The 16693-nt window shown below is 40.9% G+C and overlaps 1 protein-coding gene across 1 annotated transcript in view; it reads left to right on the top strand.

Moving 5' to 3' along the window:
• LOC132822149 (contactin-4-like) overlaps positions 1 to 16693 on the top strand; it is a 1303479-nt gene that overhangs the window by 699959 nt on the left and 586827 nt on the right. The window contains exons 8-9 of the mRNA XM_060835221.1: positions 5081 to 5217; positions 5713 to 5842. Of these exons, the coding sequence (XP_060691204.1) occupies positions 5081 to 5217; positions 5713 to 5842 (267 nt within the window). The remainder of the gene's footprint in view (positions 1 to 5080; positions 5218 to 5712; positions 5843 to 16693) is intronic.

Genomic DNA, 16693 nt, shown 5'->3' with positions numbered 1-16693 from the left:
GAGAAAGATTTGATGGCCTGGAAGGACAGGATGAATCAAACACATTTTTTTTTCCAGCGTTTCTTATTTTGCACAGCACAAATGAACAATTTTACACATCATTCCAAATTGTTGTGTTTGAAATATAAACTAAATGTATCATTCAACAGTTTAAAGAAAATACTTTTCATCCTTTTGGTAACAGATTATAACAAATGCAAATAAAAAGGCAAGTAAAGGTTTGGAGAGGGCTAATGGTGCCTTACTAAATTTGGTAACCTGCTAAATATTGCAAAGCATCATCATTATTGAAGGTTGTAGATGGAGATTAAGCTTTCATTTCAGGATGGAATTTTGTCTGAGCAGCCAAAAATCTCAATGGTGTTGAAATGATTCTTAAGGTCCTCAATAGAGAAGCAAAATACTTCCTACCTGTAGACAATGATTTCATGAGTCCTACACTTTCAGAATACAAGATCTGAGAAAACAGAAACATAACTGAATACAGCACTCTGAATAAATTAGAAGGACCTTAATTCAAATAGTAGTGTCAACTTTTCCAGCAACACATTTTCAGCTCTGATCTCCAGCATTTGCAGTCCTCACTTTCTCCTAAAAGAATAACACAACTCCAAAACCAACTGATGAAGGAGCAGCGCTCCGAAAGTTAGTGCTTCCAAATAAATCTGTTGGACTATAACCTGGTGTTGTGTGATTTTTAACTTTTTCCACCCCAGTCCAACATCAGCATCTCCAAATCTTGGCAAAGAATATGTTTGATACTTGTTTTTGCTGGTGTTTCTGTAATATTTTACTTGAATTTTTTTAACATGAATTCATGAGATGTGGCTAACAATTATTGCCAACTCCTAAGTGTCCTTCAGAGGATGGTAGTGTGCTGCTTTCTTGAACTTCTGTAGTCTGTATGGTGAATGCACTTGCTTGGTGCTTTTAGAGAAGGAAATCCAGAACTCTGGCCAGCAGCAGTGAAAGAACAACACTATATTTCTGAATCAGAAATCTTAGAGTTAGTTTCACCCATTTGATGCTATCAGTCAATTTGGAAATATTAAAATTTGTTCACACATCCAAATAAGTTATGTGGACAACTGAACAGTTGTGGACTAGCACTGATCCTTGCAGTACCCAACCAGGAATAGCCTGTCATCCTGAGAACCATCCATTTATTTATTTCTAAGTTGGTCCCACTCCTCAAGATTGTTTCTTTTCTGGTATCTTTATAACCCTGCTTCTTGGATTTAACACAACCTTTAATTTTCTTTCTTATCAACAGTGATTTATTTTCCCTTTGGGGCTAATCTTAAGGGAATGTGTATGCCTTGTAGGCCATGTAGTAGTTCCTGCCTGCTTACTTTGAAATATTTGTGTATTTTCCCATAGCTAACTTTCTTTTTATACTTTTTAAATTTCCTTTTCTTAGAATGAAAACACTAGTTTCAGAATTAACTTCATCACATTCAAGTTTAAAGTGAAACTCTCTGATACTAATGTTTGCAAAGTTTCCTTTGTGGAAAGGTTCTTAATTAGCCTTCTTTCATTACACGATAGCAAATCCAAAATAGTTCAATCCCTATGTGGCTTCTCAATGTCCTGCCCAGAAATCTATCTCATATGCACTCCCAATGATTCAATCTCCACAGCACTGGACTGATTGGGTTATCCTGGTCATATGAAAATTGAAATCACCTTTTGTTACAGTATTATCTCAGGTTCCGATTCTCCTGTCAATCTAGCTTGATCCATTCCCAATCGTACCAGTGAAACTCTGCCAAAGGATGTTAGTCCCAATTTCACTGACTGCAGCCAGTCCATTTTGCAAAGGTCCCACCTACACCACAACTGGCCCCCAAGCCTCAGAAATCTGATGCCCTCCTCCATACACCAGTTTTCCAGCCACATGTTCAATTGTTCAATTATTCTATTTTTGTTATCAAGATCATGCAGAACTGGAAAGTGTTCTGAGATTATTGTTTTGGAGGTCCTGCTTTTCATTCTCATTCTGAGCTCCCTGAAATCTGCTTCTGGAGCCTTGTTCCTTCTTTATAACAAAATAGTTGGTACCAATATGGACTTCTGGATGTTCACTCACGCCAAGTGTATACCCTGCAACCTTGACATCATTGACCTTGGCTCCAAGGAGGCTAACGCACCAATCTAGAGTCATGACTACACCCAATAGAAATGCTGATTTGTTCCTCTAACTAACAAATTACTTAAATCACAATAGCTTTTCTCATTTCATCCTTGCCTCCAATGTGCTACCCATAATGAACGTGGTTCTGACCAAACTCCTCCAAAGAATTAATACTCACACCAGTATCCAAAATTGAAAACTGATGAGCAAGTGAGACCTCAGGGTACTCCTGCACTGGTTTGTATTGCCAAAGTTCCATGCCATCAGACTGTCTAATTCTCTTGCATGACTCACTCTCTCCATACTACTAACCTGCTGTGTAATTACTTCTCTGGATGTGTTACCCACGTATCTCTGAGTCTCTGGAGGTGCCAGAATGATTACATGATCATCAAGGTCACCAGAAGCATCCACAATATCCCAGTTCACACATTCCACATGACTGAGCTACCCTGTCATGCCCTAATTTTACTTTGGTTTTCTCAAATTTAATTTACTTGGCTTTAATTTAATAAACGTTGTAACCTTGATCAACCTTGGTGCTGATGAACATGATTAATATTTCACACACTTCATCATTTGTATTAAGGCACTTCTTTCACCCATGCACTGAATTCCCACATTAATCTAACTTGTCACTGGTGTGGTCTACACTTCACTCAGGTGCAGTATCCCGACTGTGCTGATAGGTGACTTGACTGAAACATGTGACAACCTGAGGGATCCTGACAGGACGAATTTGGGAAAACCTATAACTCAAGATCACCATTACGTAGTCGCCCATTTAAGTCCGACATGAAGAGATTTTTTTTCTCACAGATGGTCAAAGGTCTTTGGAAAGCTCTCCCTCAAGGGGTGGTAGAAGTCAAGTCTTTGAATATTTTTAAGACAGAGGTCAGTGGATTTTTGATAAGCAGGGAATTGAGGTGATCAGGGGTATGCAGGAATGTAAATTAATGAGATCGATCTTGATCTTATTGAAGGATGGAGCAGGTTCAAGAAGCTGTGTGGCTGCCTCCACATCTTAATCTGTACGGTGATAGAGATGTGAGGAAGTAAAGGAAATAGTCATGAGGAAAATAGCAGGTTCACAGTACTGCAGTAGAAACTGATGATGGTTTTGAAATTCTTCTTGTTGTTTTCATGGCCTCATCCCTCCCTACTTTTATACTCTCCTTCATTGCCACAAACCTCTGGGATATGTTTCCTTCCTCAAGTCCTGGAGTTTTCAGCATTGCCAAATTTAATTACTCTATCATTTGTGGATGGACAGTTGCTAATCTCTGGAAATTCTTTCCTAAACATTTTCCTGTCTCTCCACCTTGTTTCATCCATATGATGCTCCTTTAAACCTACTTCTTGAAGCCAGAGTTTGGTCACATTTTCCTCCCAATTTTTTTTTTGCCATTTGTTTATTGTTAGTTGACACTTCTGGCTTCAAAAGTAGCTGGCTATTGTATTACCTTTATAACACTACCTATGATCCATGGGAGTCCCCTCCCATATAACTTCATCTCATGCAATGAACAATAATCTCTGTTGCATTCCCTCGTATGTATTTCTCTAGCTTGTGCTGAAATGCAACTATTTCATGATGCAGCCTTTCATATCCATCAGTAATGTTGATTGCTGATTGACTCAGAATTGCCTTTGGGAAACCATAATATCATAAATATAAATTCAAAATGAAAAATGTAAGCTGAGTCATAACATGAATTTAATAAATAAACCTCACCTCACTTTACAATCAGACAAATCTTCACTCTACAGTCACAGAAGACTTGCAATAGGATTTTAAAATTGCACTTTGCCTATCCAAAGAAATGCATGTACATTGACATTTCATAAAATATTCAAAGCCTTGGATACTAAACTGGAGCTGAATAGAGGTAAATCCATTCATGAAAAAATATCTGAAATAACACAATTTTGTGAAATGTGGGTTTGTGATCTGATTCATTGGTCTTCCCATTAAGAGATCCTCAAATCACTCAACAATAATGCTTTGGAAGGAGTTGTCTTTAAACTGAACATACAACAATTTGGAATATGATTGTTTACTGAAGCAGTCCCACTTCTGTTGTTAGCCTGTTAACTGCTTCCTGCAAACCTTGTTTTTCTGATAGCTTTTAACATTACCATATGAATTCAAACAATATGAAAGTATTATTTTGTTATTGTTCTGTTGTAACACGCAATATGATTTCTGATGATTTCTACTTTTATTTTTGAAAGACTGGTGTAATGTAAAATTGGCATGATGATATTTTTGTGTCTGCTTATCTGACAAATTGAAAATTGCTTAAATTATTTGTGCGCTAAATTAAGACGGATCCAAAACAGATGAATTTGCATAAACATTGTCTTCAGTATAAGGGCAGCTGGGGATGGCCAGCCAGAGATGCCCAAGTTCCCATGAGTGAATTAAAAAAAGTTGCACTTAGCAATGAAAAAAACAGTAGTAAAAATAAATAGCTTATAATATGAGAAATATACCATACACCCAGCATTTAAAATAATGTATTTCTTTGCTCAGCATAGGTTAAATGTTAATAGCTAATAAAGTAGTAATTTATTGCTAACATTGAAATTTAATGTGATGCCGTAGCTTTCTCAGTTCAGAGTGCAACGAAAGTGGGCATTAACAATCTGTAATAGATTTTTGCAGGCAGCATTTTCTCTTTCAATTAAATTGCACATTTTTTAGCATCACATCACAAAGATTGAGCTGGAACACTGGCAGTTATGCGCTAAAAATAAATGACTGTCATGGCTGGGGTTTTATGCAATACCTTTTCTGGAACTCTGATGGAGTGTTGCCTAAGGCAGGGGAAAATGCAAATGCAATCAAAATATATTTGTGAAAAATTCCAATTTATAAGTTGCTTATTGCTATGTGTTTTCTGCTTGATGAGATTTTAAGGTTTACCTCTCCCTTACACACAGCACGGCCTAACTGGATTCGAAACATAACTGATGTTTATGTGCCTATTGGAGAAAGTCTGCAGTGGATTTGCAAGGCAAGTGGAGACCCGAAACCTTCTCACAAATGGCTGAAGAATGGTGAACCCCTTATAATAGAGGTAGGATATTGCACTGTGTAATTTCTGTATTACTGCTATAAAGTAATTTAGAATGAACATAGAGAAGCTGATAAATGTTAATCTGTTTCTCTGATCCATTTTGATGTTCCTTACAGATACAAGTGTTGAGCAGACGGTGTCTATTTAAATTACATCTATAGCAGCAAGAAATGAAGTAGGGAACTGTAGAGTTATTAACATGCATGTTCTTTTCTGATATTAAGCTGAACTCATCAAATGTAGCATTACAATTACTGAAATGTCAGAATGAAGTATTACTGCTTTTTAATCAGTGGAATTACTAAAGGTCATCACTATAGTACATGATATATCCAAGCAACCATAGAGAAAATGATGACTTAAATGAGTAGGAACACTTTATGTGGAAAATAATCAAACTAAATGAAAATTGTTCATAAGAAATTATAACTTGCAATAAGATAGTAAGTAAAATCATAATTGAAATAAAAGGCTTCATTGTTTTCTCATTTACAGGAAAGAATTCAAGTTGAAAATGGAATGCTTTCTATCCGTGCTGTTAACCTGTCAGATTCTGGCATGTATCAGTGTGTGGCTGAAAACAAACATGGCGTAATTTATGTCAGCGCTGAGCTTCGAGTTATGGGTAAGAATAATTTATTTTGTTGATTTTGCTGTCACGGATTTACTTCAGTATTGCTTGTGTCAGTGTCTGAGGTACTTCATAACTGCTGAAAATGTGTTGCTGGAAAAGCGCAGCAGGTCAGGCAGCATCCAAGGAGCAGGAGAATCGACATTTCGGGCATGAGCCCTTCTTCAGGAAGACCTGCTGCACTTTTCCAGCAACACATTTTCAGCTCTGATCTCCAGTATCTGCAGTCCTCACTTTCTCCTCCTAATTCATAACTGCTACAATTGAGTTACCATAGTTGTACAAGAGTCATAATAGTTGCAAATTACATTTTTGAAGTTACCAAATTACATCTCTAATCTGCTTCAGTGACATTGTTTCTTTGTTCCTCCTCTTTACATAAAGACTTCTATTCTGTGCTGCTTCAATGAAAAAAAACACATAATTCTGAGGCTTGCTGGCATTTGGGATAGGATGAAGTCACATGGTCATTACAAAAATGTACCATAGTGGAAGGGCAATGGCAAACAATCACAGCAAAAGTTTGGTCCTTATTACCCTCTTTTTCATTTCTATGCAAACAGTTTTACCCTCTTGGTGACACATGTAGCAGACACACTCACTTCTGCTGCTGATTACGATAGATTTATATGTGAGCACATTAATGTACACAGATGAAATGTCGATAGGAAGTATACAAAGTTGGCCCATCATGATGGCAGTCAGTGAATGATGCTGATTTGATGCTTGCACAACCACTTAGTGCTTCCGCTAGGCCGTTCTCTTAATATTGAGCAGCAGGAAAGAAAATCATAGTATCCCAACAGTGTGGAAACAGGCCCTTTGGCTGAACAAGTCCACACTAACTCTCCGAACAGTAACCCACCCAGACCCATTCACCCACCCTATATTTACTCCAGACTAATGCACATAACCAACACATCCCCGAACACAATGGGCAAATAGGATGGCCAATTCACCCAACCTGCACATCTTTGGATTGTGGGAGGAAACCAGACCACCCGAAGGAAACCCCCGCAGACATGGGGAAAATGTGCAAACTCCCCACAGTCACCCGAAGCTGGAATTGAACCCAAGTCCCTGGTGCTGTGTGGCAGCAGTGCGAATCATTAGCCAAAATCAACCAACATTAGATTAAGGGATCATTGACTATTTAGAGTTTAGTTGATGATTTTCTTTCTCCTGGCTGTTGCAAATGCGCAAATGTTTGACTTCAAATATTCAGCAAGAATCACTTCTTCCTATCTATGTAGACAGTGGTATGCATTCCTCTTCAACTGCAATATAACCTGAATAGCTCAGAATAAGCTGCTGGAAGAGGCTTTCAGTTGGAAGCCCTGTCCACCTTTGTATCTTCAGCAGCAATTCCTCTCCATGAATCTCAAAAAGGAATATCAGATGTCTCTCTTTTACAAAGCAGGTTCTCACTGAAATACATAACAGCCGTAACTATAGAATGATGAGAATGGTATTGGTAGTGGTTGTGAATGTGATGAGGGCATCAATCTTTTATGCATCTGGCTTCTTCCTGACTAGAATAAATGACTTATTGCAAACACTTACAGTTTCCCATTATTTTGGAAGGTCACTGAGATGCCATATTCCAAGTGAATTAAATACACAACACCCTGGCTTGCCAAAGTGAAGTAGGCGAAGAGGAGTGGCTTTGCGAGGACTGCAGACTTCCCTATGATATGAGCTGCCTTTGACAACTTGCCTTTCAGTTTATGTTTGTCAATTCTGAGATGTACTGTAGCCAAAAAGGTTTCCAATCCCTCAGCATACAGCTGGTGTAGGACCATAGTATGGAGCTCAGTGTCTGGTCTCCTGCAGCATTCTTGATATCTCCATTTTATGCAGTTAACTGTACCTTTTGCGTTGAGTTAGTGAGATAAAACATGGGGTGATTGCTGGGCCCCAAAGTCATTCTGCTCCCCATGGATGTTATGATTCTGATGCATTGGTTCATGCTCATGCAGTAGAAAGCATGTAACAAACTGACAGAAGGAATGTAATAGAGTGCATATTTAACATCCTTAAACAAGGATGGGCATAGCTCTTTCATTATAAAGAACAATGCAGGCTGCCAGCTATATGGTGACCATATGAGGAGGAGAAGGACAGGCAACTAATATTGCAGGTTGTGACCAAATTGAGCTAATTCAAATGGCATACCTGTGAATGCAGTCCGAATCCCCCATTTACTAGTGATCATACACGTTAGGTAACATCTTAGGTTAGGCTGCAGCAAGATGAGTGGCATAATCGAGCGAAATGTTTGGCAAGACACATTTTGGTGCCAAGATCATCTCATCACAACTTGTTCACTTTACTCACAGTGGCATGACAATGCTTTCATAAGAAGACTGCATGTTCCCAATTAACACTCAATATCAATTGTTAAACAACTTGCTAACAGCCGAATCCACTCCACAAATTAGTATTCAGGAAACTCAGTGTACAAACCAGCACATATTCTTGAGGGTTCAATTGGCCATTTGATCCAAAAGACCTCCACATTTCCTTCTGGCTGCTTCTTTACTCTCTCAGTAATTATTTACCCAATGCCTAGCAGGATGCATGCCTTGCCTCGTTCTGCTGCGCCTTTATTTTGCAATTGGTACAGTTCTACAACCAGACAGAGAGCTACTCTGTGCAGCAGTCTTCAGTCAAAGGCATTTTGCCTTGTGGCACTGAGGCTCATCAGTGTAGCACCTGCAGCATTTGGTCAGAATGCCAAACATATTATGTCAGCAGGAAACTCTGAAAGTCTTTAGGAAGCCATAGCAGCGAAATCCATATCGGCACCACCAGTCAGGGTGCCCCAGCGTGGTTGGTCAAGGGGTACCTTCCATACCATTCCCAGGCTTTGCCCACAATCAGGCATCTAGTCAAAGTGGCATTGCACAGTGCCCATGCCTTTGTACTCTGGGTTGAAGGTCACAGTTAGTCTTTGTCTCCATAGCGGTTAGCACTGCTGCTCACAGCGCCAGAGACCCAGGTTCAATTCCCGCCTCAGGCGACTGACTGTGTGGAGTTTGCACATTCTCCCCATGTCTGCGTGGATTTCCTCTGGGTGCTCTGGTTTCCTCCCACAGTCCAAAAATGTGCAGGTAAGATGAATTGGCCATGTGAAATTGTCCGTAGTGTGAGGTGAAGGGGTAAATGCAGGGGAATGGGTCTGGGTAGGTTGCGCTTCGGTGGGTCAGTGTGGACTTGTTGGGCCGAAGGGCCTGTTTCCACACTGTAAGTAATCTAATCTAATCTAATCTAAAAACCATTCTGGAGGAGGGGGATTGTTGCATGTGGTGGCATGCGTGACCACTGGCTGATGGTCTGGACAAGTGAGGGCTTGTGCTGATAGGTCAGTTCACTCAAGGGGGTGAGCCATAGGCTCTCTGTTGCCTTTGTTCACACAAATTAAGGGAGGAGGAGCCTGGAGAAAGGTGAGGACAAGTGGACAGTTGGAATCATATTTACATGACTTGGGTAATGATCTGAGGAGGTGTAAACTCAGTGGAGGGTGGGTGTTGACAGAACAGGCACCTAAAAAGGAGAAGGGCGTTGGAAGTTCCAGTGGTCTGTTATCGCGGTGACTGCAAGTCATTGACAGCACCAGTCACAGTCATTCAAATTGTAAAGCACGTGGATAAAGTACAATGTTGAGGAGAATGGCTTCAAAAAGACTTGCAGTAGGCATGAGAAGTCAGCCTACATCTGCAGAGAAAGGATTTTCATCTGCACTGCGTTTTGACGTGGGAATATTACTGATATTATATGACATTATTCCTGATGAAGAGCTTATGCCTGAAATGTTGATTCTCCTGCACCTCAGATGCTGCCTGACCTGCTGTGCTTTTCCAGTATCCCGCTCTCAACTCTGATCTCCAGCATCTCCAGCCCTCACCTCCTCCCAAATATTATTGTTTCCCAACACATTGTCTTGCCACCTCAGGCATGTAAGTCCCTGACCTCTTGGCATCCTGCAGCCATTGATTAACTTAGTTGTATCTCCCTGTCACCATCGCTGTTGAGGAATTCTGTCAGATGAACATTGCTGCACAACCAGCCATCCAATGCTAAATGGGAGAAGGGGTTAAGTTGTTAGGAGTAAGCGATGCCAAGTGCATGAATTGCTGTCCAGCCCTCTTTCTTGGGAGAATGGGTGCAGGAGGTGTTACAGCATGGGTTAGTAATGGTGTTTGACACCTGGTTAATGTGATCGTTGCAATACAAAGATAACTGTTACTTATTTGGTTGTCAGGATATGGTGTCTCTGCATTCCCCTAAGAGCAGTCCCTGTCTTCTCTTGCCAGGGCAAATAGCCTTTACTCAGCGACCACATGGATATCCAAGACTCCACCATCTGTCCTGGATCACTCTGATCTGTCAGGAGATGTAGTCTCCTGTAAAAACATTTTGCAGATGAATGAGTAAGGAACAAGTGAAGGGCACAGTCATTGGGACTGATGTGTGTGAGGGGAAGTGATGAAATATTCTGAGGGAGTGAAGAGGAAGCATGGAGTTTTGTGATATGGGATGATGGAAGGTAACCAGAAAAGGAAGATATTGCATGCAAGAGGGTGGGTGTCAGAGTATAAGCATTGATGGGTGACCATCTGCAGCTAAGTAGACCACCTGGTATCCAGTCCACCTCACCCTTATCTAGATGATGATCTCCAACTACACTGGCATGATATAGTTGTGTGGTCTCCTCTGCTTGTCCTTCTCTCCACCCCTCCATCCACAAGGATCTCCAGGACCCTTTCATGGATGTCTGATACCAACCTCCCCTTCTGCACCATCTCTCCTCATTCCTTCCATAGCCAAGCAGCACAGTTTCCTGCGGAGCCACCAACAGGCTTTGGAAGATGGCATTTGTCACTGATCTTAGAAGGATCTGCACTGAGCAACAGGTTGCTCCATGAACAGTGTGCCTTCGAACTGGGTGGTAGGTATGGGGGTAGGCAGGAGTGTGTAGAAGTGGAAACTCTAATGGCAATTAAACCAATCAGTTTGGTGAAGCAAGAAAACTTGCTCAGCTTCACCCCAAGAATAACTCTATATTCTAAATCAAACTCCACTTTATTGAAAAAAAAATGTCAACCAGTGTAACCTTTGTGCATTTTGTTTGTTGGTTTTGCCAATAATCATGCTCCTACATAGTGCTACCCCAATGGCAATAAGGTTGGCTGTTAAAAGGCTACTTCCTTTCAATGCAGGAAATGTGCAGATCAACCTGGACAGCGATAGCTTTAGAAGGCCTGGTCTCTAACTGTATTACCTCAGCATAAGCAGCAGCAGCAGGCTGAGGCACAGGCAGTGGGCAGCTGGAGGAACAGGCAGACTGTCATCCTGAGAAAGGACAGCTACAGGAGGCTCAAAAGTATGGCTGCCACATTTCAATGGTCATAGCTCTGTAATCCTAACAATATGTTTATAGGAGTACAAATTACTGAGACACTCTAAGCAATTATATTTTCTGCATTTATGAGCTTATGTATGAGCAAACCAAACATGCATGACTTACATCTGGGTGTCCAATGCACACACAGATTTTGGGTGGCTTCAGATTGTCCTGCAAAGGAAGCTGAGACATTGACTACTTGATGTTCTCCTGGAGATGATTATCACTTTCATGCTGGACAGAATGGTCTTTAAGATTTCCATAAAGCCCTATACTAATTCTATGCTTGATTCTTCCATAATCTTTGAACAAGAGGCCTGTCAATGTGCCAACTTCTCAATCCATCCACCTTCTTTTATTGACCATCCAGTTTAAATCTTCATGTGTGCACAAGTTCTGTTGTTGAGCATCAATCTCACCCTCCAGTCAGATATCAACAGTGCTACTCTGACCTCCAGCTCTGGCTGATGCTCCCTTCTACATTGTGTCTCACCACACGTAGAACACCCACCTACAACATCCTCAAAAATGCAGGCAGTATGTCAGCAGTGATTGTGGTTGTGAGAGTGATCGTGAGTGACGATATTTCTTCTTCATCACTGTTGTTTTGTTTTTGATCTAATTTTCAAATCAGCACTGCCTGTCGGGGTTGCTGGGTATCAGAAAGAAGAAAATTACAATGCTAGAATGTGATGAGTGAAGTAAGAGAGAGAGACCAAGAGTTTGATGTTTACATCATTAGCTTTTGTAAGTCAGAAGAGATAGTCAGATGAGGAGGAAGAGGTATGTGAATTGTTTGACATCAGCCTAGTATCATATTTAGTGCTTTCAGCCCTTGCAATGCCTGTTATGATTGATTTAAAACTGGTGGCTGCTGGACTTGTCCTTGTGCTGATTAGTAGAGCTGTCATGACATGCTGGTAAATAGCCATAACATATGAGAATGAGGATGTTAATGTCACTCCACGCAATCCAGTCGGTGTGCCCTGGTTCATCACGTTGCAAGGTTTCCATGTTCACAGATGGGTCTTTGATAAACTCATCTTGGGTGATCCAACATGAGGACTCAGGCATATCCCAAACCAGAGTGAGTAAAACATACAATCGCTCATCGTAACCCGAAAATAAATCTACCTTTGATCCTTACAAGCTGCCACATAATTGCAACATATCCCAGATACATAAAAATGACATCTGCATGAGAAGTACAATGCTTGCTTCTTCGAGTGTGTGGGGAGCAGCATGTTCAGCATTGATACATGTGTTGTCCTTCCTCCGAGTTGTCCTCACCACCCCCCCAAATATTGCCAACCAGCTCATTGAGTTGACCAGTGACTAGGAGCAAGTCTCTCAGCCTTTTGAACGCCTTGACACTGGAACTCTAGGTTGCGACAATCTGGCAGCCAGAGTCAATTGGTTTACCGTACCCAAAAGACTGTCAATTGAAGCTATACCTGTGGGGATCCAGTGGCGAGAAGGTAAGATTTGCTTTGGGGCACAGGGAAAGCAGGGTCTGAAGCGAGGGAAGGGGCATGACTTCATTTTTGCCTTCCTGTTGCCCATCCATTCATTCCTCCCAATTACCCCGGGATTGTGCCATTGGGGACCTCTCCTAACATATTAGACAGATTGTCCTAATTTCCCAGTCAGGAACTAGACATCATCCTCCTCTTCGTAACACTTTTCCACTTTGCCCTCTGCCCTTCTCCCTGCAGTTCATCAGGGAGATAGTGTGTTGAGGTCCTTAAATGGCCTTTCATTGAACACAATAGTGTTTACTGAAACAGTCTTCACCTACCTTTCTGAGTTTGTGATACTAAGCGCTTGCAGGGTAGTTCCCTGCCCATCCACTTGCTCCACCAAAGTGCCCATTGTAGTGTCAGAAATACCTGTAACACATGGTAATTTTGTGCTATGCTTCACAATTATGCTCTCTTCTGTAACCAGTTCTATAACCTGCTTCAGCAAAATATATCTCCTGTTTCAGAGGAAGAGGCTAAGAAATGTGTGTTCACTCTAAGTATTACTCCTGTCGCACAACCCTCTCCACCACCAACATCTCTGAGATGTGCAGCCACTGGGCAGTGCATGTTGGGTTATTACATGAAGCTAGCTTGTAAGTCAGTAGGCAGCACACAAATCACAATGAGTGAGGGTTAAAATACACATTGTGATATCTGCTGGTGATTTTTTTTTCTTCACGCACGGAGCTGGGTGACACTGGCTAGGCCAACAGTTATTGCCCATTGTCCTTGAGAAAGTGGCATTGAGCTGCTTTCTTGAACTGCTGTGGTCCATGTGTGGTAGACCCATGATGCCTTCAGAGAGGAAATTCAGGGTTTTGACTCAGCAACAGTGAAGGATTGGCAATGTATTTTCAAGACAGGATGGTGAGCATCTTGGAGGGGAATTTGAAGGTGCTGGTGATCCTATGTATCTGCTGCCCTTATTCTTTTAAATGGAAGTGGTCGCAAGTTTGGGAAGTGCTGTATAAAGTGCTTTGGTGAATTTCTGTCATGCATATTTAAAATTGTACACAATGCTGCTCCTCTGAAACAGTGTTAGAGGGAGCGGATGTAGTGTTAATCAAGTGGGCTGCTTTGTCCTGGCAACTCTGATACTGGGGTCCAATCTAGAAGACCGAGGTGGGTCTTCTGGCTGAAGATTGCTGCATATGCTTCAGCCTTATCTTTTGCACTGATGTGTTGCACTCTTCCATAATGGAGGATGGGAATATTTGTGAAGCTACCTCCTCCACTGAGTTGATTAATTGTCCACCATCATTCATGACTTAATGTGGCAGGATTGCAGAGCTTAAATTGATTGGTTAGTTGTGGGATCACTTTTGCTATCTATTACCTGTAGCTTATGCTGTTTGACATACAAGTTTGGTAACTTTACCAGGTTGACACTTTATCTTTAGATATGCCTAGCGCTTCTCCTGGTATACCCTCCTGATCTTGCCATTGAACCAGGGTTGAGCCTCTGGCTCGATGGTAATGGTTGCGTGGGGGATATCCCAGGCCATGAGGTTGTAGATTGTGCTGCAGTACAATTCTGCAGCTGCTTATGGACCACAGCAGGGATGCCTGATCGTGGGTTGCCAAATCTGTCCCATCTAGCACGATGATAGCACCACACAAATGATGGAGGCTATTCTTAATGTGAAGGTGGGACTTTGTGTCCACAAGGGTTATGCACTGGTCACTGTTACCAATACCAAATCACAGATATCTCTGCAGCTGGCAGATAAGGACGGATGAGGTGAAGTATATTTTTCCCTCTTGTTGGTTCCCTCACCACCTGCCACAGACCCAGTCTAGCAGCTATGTCCTTGAGGGCAGGACCAGCTCAGTCAGTATTACTGTTGCCTTTGCCATGCTCAGCACTTCTTCCAAGTGTTACTTATCATGGAGGAGTACTAATTCATCAACCGAGGGAGGATGGTGTGCGATAATCAGTAGGAGGTTTCCTTGACTGTGTTTAACCAGAAGCTATGGGACTCCATGGTGCCCTAATTCCATGTTAAGAACTCCCAGGGCAACACACTCTGGACTATATTCTACTGTGCTTCCACCTCTTCTGGGTCTGTCCTGCATATGGGATAGGGTGTATCCAGGGATGGTGATGGTGATGTCGGGAACATAGTCATACACACAGAATCACACCTTATAGACAATCAGGTTGTTCCTTGTCTAGTCTATGAGACACCTCTCTCAAGTTTGGCACGAGATCCTGCATGTTCGTAAGAAGGATCAACAGGGTTGATTTTGCCGTTGTCATTTCTGATGCCAAAGTGAATGAAGTCCGATTTTGTTCCTTAGTTGAAACTTTGTAGCGATTGTTACAACTGAGTGACTTATTTAGCCATTTCAAAGGGAATTGATAATCAACCACATTGCTGTGGGTCTGGGGTCACATGTAGGCCAGACTAGGTGAGGATGGCAGATTTCCTTCCCTGATGGACATTAGCGAACCTGATGGATTTTTCTGATGATCTACAATGGTTTCATGACCATCAATAGATTCTTAACTTCTGATTGTGAGTTTGCATCCATCAAAGCATTTCGTTTGATGCAGCAATCATAACATAAGAAACTGGGCATGGATACCATCACATTGAAGAATCTGACATATTTATTACAACTAGCCAATATGTATTACCATTATATTCCTCTGACACATAAGTATCTGGGCTGATATTAAACTATTAGGTTACAATAGAGGAGCATGTTTCTAGTAGTATATCATACTTAAAGTGGTCAGAGTAAGGCAGAGTCTAACATCTTTTGTTTATAATGACAATTTCTCTTAAATTTACAGTGTCAGACTGAGTTAGGAGCAATACAACATTTGCATCTCTCTTTGGGTTTTGTTCAAATTCATGGCCAGGACTTGACTGTTTAGATCATTAAAATAAACTCATTGGAACTGATGTGCTGAACAAAATAACATTGATAAAATTCTAATTTGATTGATTTGATGTTTTGTTTATGAATTGCAATAAGTCATTGATACAACAAAGAAAAGATCGATTTCAGGCAAATTTTCCACAATATTCTGCAATGTGATACAGGTTCATAAAAAAGTAACAAATAGCTTCTTGTTGCTTGTGCAAAATATGACATGATGGTTTTAAGAAGCTTTTAAGGTCAGAGTTATTTTTGGATAATTGGTTTCTTGAGAGAATGGAGGGATGTGCGAAATGATGGCTACAGCAGTAGGTTGAAATAGGATCACTTCAATGGACACATAAAAGACATGGCATTTAACAGTGAATGTGGCCAAGCACACAGTAGCAATTAGAATGTTTCTTATGACTTTATTGCCAGAAGACTTTCATTTTTGACAAGATTTCAAACCTAAACAAGATAGAAATAATGTATGTAGCATACATTTTCGAATATTTTTTTTGATAGTAAAAATTATAAATTGCTCAGAAATCACAGTCAAGTCTTGAAATAATATAAATATGACCTGTAATGAGTGGAAAATCCTGTCAATTTTTTAATTCACTTTGACTTCTCGATGGGCCTGTATTCCTGATGAAGGGCTTTTGCCCGAAACGTTGATTTTACTGCTCCTTGGATGCTGCCTGAACTCCAGCACCACTCTCATCCAGAATTCTCAATAATTATATATACCATTATTCAATTATTTGATGTACCTCAAATTAGCATTGCATAATTTTCAGTTATCATCTTTGGGGGATGCATCCAGTTTTTCATGAGCAATATTTATGGTTGTGGTCTTGACAGTTTTGGTTTTGCAGTCCGAAATAATATTGACTTCAACAAAACAAAACAAAAATCTATCAATGCTAGACATTGAAATAAAAACAGACTGAAGGAACTTAGCATCTCCACCGAGAGAGCAAAGCAGAGATTATGGGCTGATTTTTAGATTTTCTTTTGATTAAGTGGCCATGGGCAAACTCC

Source organism: Hemiscyllium ocellatum, chromosome 14 (genome assembly GCF_020745735.1).
Source record: "Hemiscyllium ocellatum isolate sHemOce1 chromosome 14, sHemOce1.pat.X.cur, whole genome shotgun sequence".
Classification (NCBI taxonomy): Eukaryota; Metazoa; Chordata; class Chondrichthyes; order Orectolobiformes; family Hemiscylliidae; genus Hemiscyllium; species Hemiscyllium ocellatum.
The sequence above is the reverse complement of the archived record's forward strand: the minus strand, read 5'-3'. Positions and strand labels throughout refer to the sequence as shown.